General features: G+C 51.3%; 1 protein-coding gene across 1 annotated transcript; it reads left to right on the plus strand.

Moving 5' to 3' along the window:
* The first annotated feature begins 1,691 nt into the window (after positions 1-1,691).
* On the plus strand, positions 1,692-9,456 carry LOC123402956 (3-oxoacyl-[acyl-carrier-protein] synthase, mitochondrial). Its single transcript, XM_045096926.1, has 13 exons — positions 1,692-2,140; positions 2,696-2,803; positions 2,889-2,960; positions 3,903-3,989; positions 4,089-4,240; positions 7,481-7,561; positions 7,656-7,689; positions 8,080-8,146; positions 8,224-8,300; positions 8,593-8,653; positions 8,802-8,884; positions 8,980-9,051; positions 9,150-9,456. The coding sequence occupies exons 1-13, from the start codon at positions 1,811-1,813 to the stop codon at positions 9,312-9,314; spliced, it is 1,389 nt and encodes a 462-aa protein (XP_044952861.1). The 5' UTR covers positions 1,692-1,810; the 3' UTR covers positions 9,315-9,456.
* The last annotated feature ends 453 nt before the right edge of the window (positions 9,457-9,909 follow it).

The raw sequence follows: 9,909 nt of genomic DNA on the forward strand, positions 1-9,909 counted from the left end.
TTGTGTTTTCACAACACAGAGGACCGCCGGCGCACTCTCCCGCGCAAGATCGCAGAGCTCATTGACTGTCGCGGGGTCGCCCAACCCGCGACAGTTCCAACATAAGATCGACATTAGGCCCGGCGATCCTCCTCGAGGGAGGTCGTCGATGCTGCCAATGTTTGGTGTGATGTATCTGCCGCCTCCCGATTGTTAGACTTAACCGGGGAGGCTGTTTTCTTTGCCTTCTTTAACTCTCTTGGAGAAATATACGCCGGCGGTGGCGGTGGCGTATCTGAAATTTGGATGTCTGCAGGTATCCCAGCTCCTAATGCATGATCCTTGGCCTGAGCCAGATTTAGAGTTGAGCTAGAAGCCTCTTGTGCACAAATATTTCGCTGATCTTGACTGGCCGGCAGAGTTAAGTTCAGGCTCCGCCGAGCTCCGGGTTCAGTCTCCTGCACTTCTCCGCCCGCCACTTTTGATTTTAGAGGGCTTGTAACATCTTCCTCATCACCTTGTCCCGCATCCAGGCCGGCCTCTTGTGAGGATCTCTTGCGCAGAGGAGACTTCTGACGAGGATTAGGATCACGCCCCCTCCCACCTGCTCTACCGCGTCCCCTGGCTCAACCACGAGCAGCATAGTCTTCATCTTTCGGCCCTGGCGCTGCCTCCTTACGCTGCGCCAGCATCCACCTTCCCCATTGCTTCTGCTTCGCCTCCCAAACGCCATCTCCGCACTCCTCATGGTTGTGCCCCATAAGACCACACACTTGACAAAAATATGGTATTTTCTCATACTTAACAAGGAACATACGTCGGCCCTCTCCCGTGACTGTCAACGGCGCGACTCTAGTAAGAGGCTTGCCCACGAGCACACGCGTTCTGACTCGTACATAATCGCCCTCATAGAACAACCTTGGCGACAACTGAGTTTCCTTGACTCTACCAATACGGCGAGCAAGTTGATCTACAATTTCTGCGCTTCGGTACATGTCAGGGATCCCATGAATCTGAGCCCAAACGTATAGACCATCCAGGACCACCGAAGTAGGGTCCTTCTTCCCATCGTAATCCTCTACTATGAGTCCCATGCCACGGAATAGCCATGGACCGCCATGGACGACCTTCTTCCAATCCCCCAGACAAAACATCTGGAACACAAAGAGGTTGTCTCCAGCTTCTCCGCACTTCGGGATTTTAGCCAATCCCCATACAGATTTTAGGGTTTCGAACATAGTCGACGATGAAAAGGATCGTGAGGTGTTAAGTCTTCCAATCGCGAGCCACCTAGCATCCGCCACAAGTTTCTTAACCTCCGCTTCTCCCACCACCACATCATCTAGCTCTTCATCCTTCAAGTCCAGGTGCTGCAACATGTCTTCCAGATTCTTCCCGTTCCATCCAAAGGAAGAGGATGACCCACGTCCTCCGCCATTGGCACGGAGAACCTTCTTGCGGCCTCGCGGACGACGTCAAGGAGTCTTGCCGGAGAGATCTCAACTGATAGATGGAAACTCTCGACGGCGACCTAATCGCCGTCGGAGGTCTAAAACCCTAAGCGAGAGGTCCGTGCGCGACGGAAGAAACTAAGCGGCCAGATTGCCTCTCGATTTAGTTAGACAGCCTTAATACACGTCCGCGCATGCATGTTCACACATGGATCGCGTCGATTACTAAATATGCCTCTGCCGACCGCGCCGGGCCAGGCCACAGGCCGTGCTCGTGCCGTGCCGGGCCGCCCGTTTGATGAGGTATTGTCTGCGTGCGAGCCAGAGCAGCCGATGCCCTGGGCTGCGCCCTAGGATAGTCAGCTTCGCAGCAGCGCCTGATGAGCATGCTCCGCCGCGCTCTCCTCCTCGGCCACCGCCACCGCCAAGGCTTCTCCTCGGGTGCGGACCTGCCTCCGCCGCGCCCATCTGTCAGCCGCCGCGTGGTCGTAACGGGGCTGGGCGCCGTCACGCCGCTCGGCCGCGGCGTCGGGTCCACCTGGGACCGCCTCGTGGACGGAGACTGCGCGGTGCGCGCGCTCGCTGCGGAGGACCTACGCCTCACTGGGGATGCCGCGGGGAGGACGCTGGAGCAGCTCCCATCCAGAGTCGCCGCCGCCGTGCCGCGCGGGAAGGGCGAGGCCGAGTTCGACGAGGAGGCGTGGACCAAGGTTTATGACTGACACTTCACGAGCCCCTAACCATCCAGTATACATTGGTTGCCCCACTGTTGTTGTGAGATTGGATTGGCGATCTTTTTTCCTGCACATGATTGTTCCACATGTAATTTATCATACATGAATTGCTAGTTGACATGCTTGATATAATTGGTTGGAGAATGGATTTCATGTATAAGCCGCTCAAGAGAAATTTGAACAAGGCTGTTACGTTTCACCGTACTATACAAGCTTTCCCGTAGAGAATGCCGCAATACAGTCATGTGATAACTGGAACAGATGTAAGGACCCCTATCTTCAGTGCCATTAGGAGTGACAGTCTTCAATGCCACAGCACTTTGCTGAACCTGTTTTTGGCGTTTCTTCTGTCAGATATATGTATGGTTTAAGTAGATAGACTGTCTCTCTCTCTTCTACAACTGGAAATCTGTTGTGTTCTGATGAGATGCCACCGTGTGACCTGTAATATGTAACTGGTGATGTTGTCTGTCTCATAGTTGAACTTTTGTTTCGTACTTCGAACCGTTGATTGAACATTTTTGTTTCCAGGACAGTAGATCAGTATCGGGGTTTATAGCATATGCTCTATGTGCAGCTGATGAGGCTTTGAGAGATGCAAATTGGCTGCCTTCGGAAAATGAAAAGAGAGAAAGAACGGTACCTATTGCTTTTGCTGGAAGCTCTTTTCCTTTTTCTTGTGTGTAATTGCCGAGTTGCTGCATCTGATTAGAACTTTTATCAGGGTGTTTCAATTGGTGGGGGAATCGGAAGCATCTCAGACATTTTAGATGCATCACAGCTGATTGCTGAAAATGTTAGTACCCACAGTCACTGAATTTTCTGCTTTATTCTTGTTACTCTATTCCTTTTGTATTGTTAGTCATTGTGCATCTATAATGATTCTCACTATTATTATATTGCTATGTGCTGAATGAGAAATACAGTGTTAGATGCAAGTAAAATAATGGGGGCTACCGGCTGGCCACTGGCATTACTGATGGGTGCCAGTAGCATTAAGAGAATTTTTTCATCTGATGTTAGCAACTCAAGTACTCCCTCCATTCACAAATATAAGATGTTCTAAACTTTTCTGAATCGGATGCATATAGACACGTTTTAGTGTGTCTGTTCATTCATTTCAGTCTGTATGTAGTCCATATTGAAATATCAAAATTCGAAAACATCTTATATTTGTGAATGGACGGACTAAGTTTGAAGAAAATTGTGAGAAGATATGTTATTTAATCAATGAACAGGGAACTGAGCGCTAACCGGCCAGGAACGGGATACATTGAATTTTTAGTTTACACTTGATAATTGAAACTGGCCATTACAAAACTGCTTGTTGGTGAATGCTACTGGCCAAGACCAGCACTTCGTCATATCTGAATTTTGAATTCTTCGTTCACCGAGAATCAGTTAATTGGATAAATGCCACTCGAATTCTGGCGATTCCGAGAAACGCCACTGCAATTTCCAAACTTTGGAAAATGTCATTTCCAGTGGCATTTTCAAAGTCTGCAGTGGCGTTTTTCAAAGTTTGCAAAATTTTGCAGTGGCGTTTTTCATAGTTTGGAAATTGCAGTGGCGTTTCTCGGAATCGCCAGAATTCGAGTGGCATTTATCCAATTAACCCGACATTTTTTACGTCTCCCCCAAAGCTTTGACCTGCACCATACATGGCTTGCAATATAACTGATTATCTTCTGCCCACTTCCAGCACTGACGTGTGGAATTTATTTTCTTCTGAGTGCAGCGTCTACGTCGTCTCAGCCCATTCTTCATCCCCAAGATTTTGATCAACATGGCATCAGGTCATGTCAGCATGAAATATGGTTTCCAGGTGAACATTGTTACTGTTATATGCCTTAGTTCAGGATTTTGTTTCCATTTTGTACAATTATTGCATGAATAACATTGATATTTAATGCTTCAAACTTAGGGTCCAAACCATGCTGCCGTGACAGCTTGTGCCACAGGCGCTCACTCTATTGGTGACGCTACACGGATGATTCAATTTGGAGATGCAGATGTGATGGTGGCTGGAGGAACAGAGTCTAGTATTGATGCTTTATCTATAGCTGGATTTTCTAGGCAAGTATGTTCGCGTCTTCACAATTGTTTTGTTTTGCTTAATTTCCCAAATACTCTGTCTAGATGTTCCCTAGGGCAATTATAAATTGCCTCAATTGCTTTACTGAGGTTCCAATGTACACCTGTTGACTGAAGGTTGCAGGACAAAGTAGAGAACACATGTCTTTGTCCACAAACCACTGATGGTCGTGGCTCATAAAATCATAGGCAAATTTAATCTGTTTCTTTCCAGAAAAACTTAGTTACAGTCACGCTCTTGCACTTTTTTTTCTTCGAGAAAACGCAAAAAGCCTTTGCGTTTCATTGTATTGAAAAGAAAGGGGGGGGGGGTTACATCCTCCTAAGAGGCTAGTACAGCATCGTTACATGAGGATTAGTGAACATCCCATGATGTGGGCAAGACTACCCTGAGCCCTTTGGCCCCGGCTCTTGCCCAACATCTGGTCTCATCCTTGATCCTGTCCATGAGCTCATCGAGCGATGGTGTAACATGGTCAAAAACACACGCGTTCCTATGCTTCCATATCATCCAGGGCACCAGAAGCGCGGCCGACATCAGCGCCTTGCGAAGCGATGGTGGCGTGGCATCCCTCGCCCTCAGCCACTAGTCCTGGAGCGAGGTGTCGTGTTTTGCGACGGGGCCGGCAGGCACAACCAAGATAGGGTCTCGTGCCAGGCCTGCCTCGCGAAGGGGCATGTGAGCAGCAAATGCAAGATGGTTTCCGGCTCTTGGTCGCATAGTAAGCAACGGGGGTGATGATGAAGGCCGCGGCGAGCGAGCCGCTCTGCAGTCCAGCAGCGGTCCAGGTTGGCGAGCCAGTGGAAGAACTTTACTTTCGGCGGTGCCCAACCCTTCCAAGTAAGCTTCCAGGAGCGGCATGCCATCGATCCGTGGAAGGTGGCCCGGTATCAGGACCTCGCCGAGTAAACGCCATTGGCCGTCCAGTTCCAAACGAGCTTGTCCGGCTCGGTGGACAGTATTGTGTGCGTCACAAGCTGCCATGTTCGCAGGTATTGCCCAATCTCTTGCAGGCCTACAACTCCGCGGATGTCACGGGCCCAAGCGTTGCCGGCGATGCCCTCCGCCACCGTCCGCGCTCTTCTTCTGTTTTTTGGGATGCATAGGTAGAGCAGGGGCGCGAGCTGGCGGATGGACTGACCGTGGAGCCAGCAGTCTTCCCAGTAAAGGGCTGTCAAACCATCCCCAACCACCATGGATGTGGAGGTGTAGAAGAGGCCTCGCTCCTCAGGTGTGAACTGCAGGTCGGGGCCTTGCCAGGCACGGTCGGTGTCCGTCCTCGATAGCCAAAGCCATCGGAGTCTGAGGCCGAGCCCCGTGCGCTCAAGGTCTCGGACGCCCAGCCCGCCATACGCGATCGGCCGGCAGACCGTGCGCCAGTTCACGTGACAGTGTCCTCCATGGGCGACCTCGCGGCCGGCCCAAAGAAAACCGCGTTGGATCTTCTCGAGTTGCTTCAGTGTTTTCTTCGGGGGGCCAGGGCGAGCATCTGATGTATGGGGATCGCACTGAGCACCGACTTAACAAGCGCCAGTCGCCCGGCCTTGTTCATGAGCCAGGCTTTCCACGACGGGAGGCGCCCTGCCACAGCGTCGACAAGCGGCTGCATCTGTGCCGCTGAGGGCCGGCGGCTGGTGAGCGGGATGCCCAAGTACGTGATGGGCAGGTCCGCCGTCTGGCATCCGAGAACCTCCAACAGAGCGGCGCCTGACTCGTCTCCATGGAGTGTCGTGGCTGAACTCTTGCCGTTGACCTGCAGGCCTGATGCTGTCCCGAAGATACCCAGGATGCTCTTCACAGCGAGAACCTCATCCATCTCGGCGTGGCAGAACAACATCACATCATCGGCGTATAGGGATATGGCCGGGATGTTGCGGCGTGGATGAAGGCGCCGAAGGATGCCGGTCTAGAGCGCCCGGTGCATGAGGCAGGCAAGCGTGTCCACCGCCAGGACGAATAGCTGCGGGGATGTGGAGTCGCCTTGGCGCAGCCTGCGACGGTGCCATATCGGGGGGCCGGGCACTCCATTGAGCAAGACACGGGTACTGGCCGAAGATAGGAGAATGGCCAGCCATTCCCTAAACCTGTCCCCAAACCCATATTGGCGCAGAACCTCAAAGAGGAACGGCCATGATATGGAGTCGAAGGCCCGCGTGAGGTCAAGCTTGAGCATGATGCGCGGCGCGCCCAGGTGATGAAGCATCCTTAGGGATTGCCGGACGAGGACGAAGTTGTCGTGAAGCGTGCGTCCGGCAATGAAGGCATTCTGGTTGCGGCTCACCAGGCTGTCGAGCTTAGGAGCGATGCGCAACGGTAGGACTTTCGCGAAGATCTTGGCCACGATGTGGATCAGGCAAATCGGTCGGTAGTCGCCGAGCTTGTGGGCCTCCGCGCGCTTTGGCAGCAGGGTCAGCAGGGCTTGGTTGAGCTTGCTGAATCCTCGCCGGCGCAACGTATAGAGCAGCTCGAAGGCGTCTATGATGTCTTGCCTGATAATGCTCCAGCAGGCACGTAGGAATTAGGCGGTGAACCCGTCCGGACCTGGTGCCCTTGTGCGCGGGCATGCGTCTGACCGCTGCCCAAATCTCCTCGGGGCTGAAAGATGCCTCCAGGCTGTCCAGGTCGCCGGGCGTGATGAGCTGCTCGAGGTCGAGCGTGTGAGCCCGGTCAGCGGCGGTGCCCAGCAGCCCATCGAAGTGCGCGAATGCCGCATGAGCTATCTCCTCGTGATCACAGAGCACATGCCCGTCGACGAGCAGGTTGTGTACTCGGTTCTTCTGCCGGCGATACGTACATTGCCTGTGGAAGAAGCTCGTATTCGCGTCACCATCCGTGAGGAAAGAGATGCGGGCGCGCTGCCGGGCAATGGTGCGCTCAAGCGAGGCCATGCCAAGGTACGCCATCTTAAGCTGTTTGCGCAGCCATTCTTCCAGCTGGGTGAGCTGGCGGCTCTCAAGCGCATGGTCGAAGCGGGAGATCAGCTCGCGAGAGATGGCCAGCTTGTCCCGGATGTTGCCCGTGGACTTGGCACTCCAACTAGTGAGGGCACGGGCCGTGGCTTGCAGGCGCCTAACCAGCCGCTGGAAGGGATCGGGATCATGCACCGAGCTCCAGGCCGTGGCGACTGTGTCGTGGAAGCCATCGAGACGTAGCCCTTTCTATCCGCTATTCCCGTCATTAGTATTGTCAACACATCTTATTTTCGTTATTATCTTCTGCAGGTTAAGGGCATTGTCTACAAAGTACAACTCTCTTCCACAAGCATCTTCGAGGCCATTTGATTGTGGCAGAGATGGATTTGTGTACGTCATACTTCTATTGAATCGTATTTTTTACTTCCTTTTGTTTTTCCTTCCTATTGCATGTTCTTATCTTCTGTCTTAAAATAACCAATAGGATTGGTGAAGGTTGTGGAGTCATGGTGTTGGAGGTGAGTTCAGAGGAAACACTGATCATTTCCTGTTGTCTGTTCTTACCTTGCTGTTTCCAAGCTGCTGGTTTGGTATTATTTTATATGACCAGTCATTTACATATTGAAAAAAAATCCATAGCACTTTGTTTTGTCAAAGGACTTAAATCACCATAGTGTTGCTCCTTTAGAAGCTGCTTGAAAGAATGGTGTTTCTTGGTGATGTTTTGTTATTTGAGTCAAATTTGAACTAAATGCCAAAACTTCCCTACAAATAGTCTTTCTCCGAATGGGCCCTTATGGTGTAATATTTGCTGTATCCTGTATATGGTATATGCAACTTTTATCCTGGAACTGTCCTATTGCATTTTGTTTGCTGAACAGACTGTACATCAATTTATTCCTCTGTAGGCACTTGACCATGCAATGGAACGAGGCGCGAAAATTTATGCTGAAGTTCGAGGCTATGGCATGTCTGGTATCTTCCCGGTCCACAAAAGAGATGATTCGTTTGTCATTAGTTTGTATTGCATCATGAACATCAACTTTTGTCAGGTGATGCACACCACATAACTCAGCCACAAAATGATGGTAGAGGTGCTATCTTAGCCATGGAGAGGGCATTGGAACAGGTGTGGCATCTTCCTCCTTTCTAGTTCATGTGCTGCAACTTTTAAGCATGTCTTAAACTTTGAGGAATTAGAAATCACATTTTAAACACGTACTCCCTCCGTCCGGAATTACTTGTCGCAGAAATGGATAGAACCGGATGTATCTAAAACTAAAATACATCTAGATACATCCATTCCTCGGACAAGTATTACCGGACGGAGGGAGTATTAAGCTTTGAGGAATTAGAAACCACATCACAATAATTGTTTTCTTGACATTCTGATTTTGATAGAATTCTTGCTCTTCTTCTAGTCAGGGCTTCAGGCAGATCAAATTGATTATTTGAATGCGCATGCAACATCGACTCCTCTCGGTAGGTCCTCACAGTCAGCCTGGCAAAGCTCACCTGGACCATCATGACCTCTGTTTATTCTGCTTTGTGGGTAAACTTGTGTTTATGATTCTGCGGCATCTTGAATTATGATAAATAAGCTGATGTCTTCGAGCTGAACCACAATCAGGGGATGCTGTGGAGGCAACTGCAATAAAATCTGTCTTTGGCGACCACGCGGCATCTGGTGGTCTCGCGTTCTCCTCCACGAAGGTACGCCATTCCGCGCAACTAAATCGTCACAGCTCCCGCACTAGTCTAGTCCATTTTACGGCGATGACTGAGGATGAAACAACCGTCTTCTCCAGGGAGCGATCGGTCATCTGTTAGGCGCAGCTGGATCGGTGGAAGCAATCTTCACCGTGCTAGCGATTCACCATGTAAGTCACCGACCAAACAAATCATCAGTGCCCCGTAAGCTCCTGTAACGAAAAATCGCCCTGTGTCCGTGCTCACTGTCACATGCATTTTTTTGCAGGGAGTGGCGCCGCCCACGCTCAACCTGGAGCAGCCCGACCCGCTGTTTGAGGGCGCGTTCATGCCTCTAACCGCCGCGAAGAAGATGCCGATACGGGCGGCCATCTCGAATTCTTTCGGGTTTGGTGGAACCAACGCGTCGCTGCTGTTCTCGTGCCCGCCCTAGCGATCCAACATCACGCTCCCTCCCCTTTTTTTAACCCCTTCGATTCGAAGAGGCATGCCAGAATGTTGAGAGTTTTTCCGTCCGTGAACTTAAACGGGGGAAGGCACCATCCGCGTTGAGCAGGATTCGGGGGTTTCAGGCACCGACCATTGTGCTGTGCTCCCTTGAGTCCGGAGCACCGTCCAACTTGTGGGCTTTGACTCGTAGGCCTGTAAATTTTTACAGTACGAGAATTATCGCTGATTTGTTTTTTGTCTGAGAGAGAGAATTTTGGCCGAGCCTGGTAGGTGCAGCGACGTGTGATGTAGTGATGTGGGGGTGACTGGCTGGTGAGGTGTTTGGCCGTCGCTCTCACGTGCTAGCTACCACTGGAAAGGGAACGAAGCCAACCAAATGCCGCTGCTGCATGCTGTGGATGCTGCCCTTGCATACGTCCAACGGAGGCGAAGGCTGAGGAGTGGTAGCACTCCACAGTCCGCACGCAAATGGACTCCTCGCCGCCCACGGAAAACAAGCGAAAAAGAAGATGATAGTTTAAAATGCTGCTTCAACCGCGCGATCCAAACCGTGGTCTGTATTTTATTTGTTTGGATCA

The sequence above is a fragment of the Hordeum vulgare genome, chromosome 6H (assembly GCF_904849725.1).
Source record: "Hordeum vulgare subsp. vulgare chromosome 6H, MorexV3_pseudomolecules_assembly, whole genome shotgun sequence".
Taxonomy (NCBI): domain Eukaryota; kingdom Viridiplantae; phylum Streptophyta; class Magnoliopsida; order Poales; family Poaceae; genus Hordeum; species Hordeum vulgare.

Bases quoted from the DNA above. Each gene is read 5' to 3' on its own strand.
- LOC123402956 (XM_045096926.1), top strand. From the start codon at position 1,811: ATGAGCATGCTCCGCCGCGCTCTCCTCCTCGGCCACCGCCACCGCCAA. The intron at 4,241-7,480 runs GCAAGTATGTTC...TATCTTCTGCAG, and splicing joins TCTATAGCTGGATTTTCTAG to GTTAAGGGCATTGTCTACAA. The intron at 7,690-8,079 runs GTGAGTTCAGAG...ATTCCTCTGTAG, and splicing joins GTGGAGTCATGGTGTTGGAG to GCACTTGACCATGCAATGGA.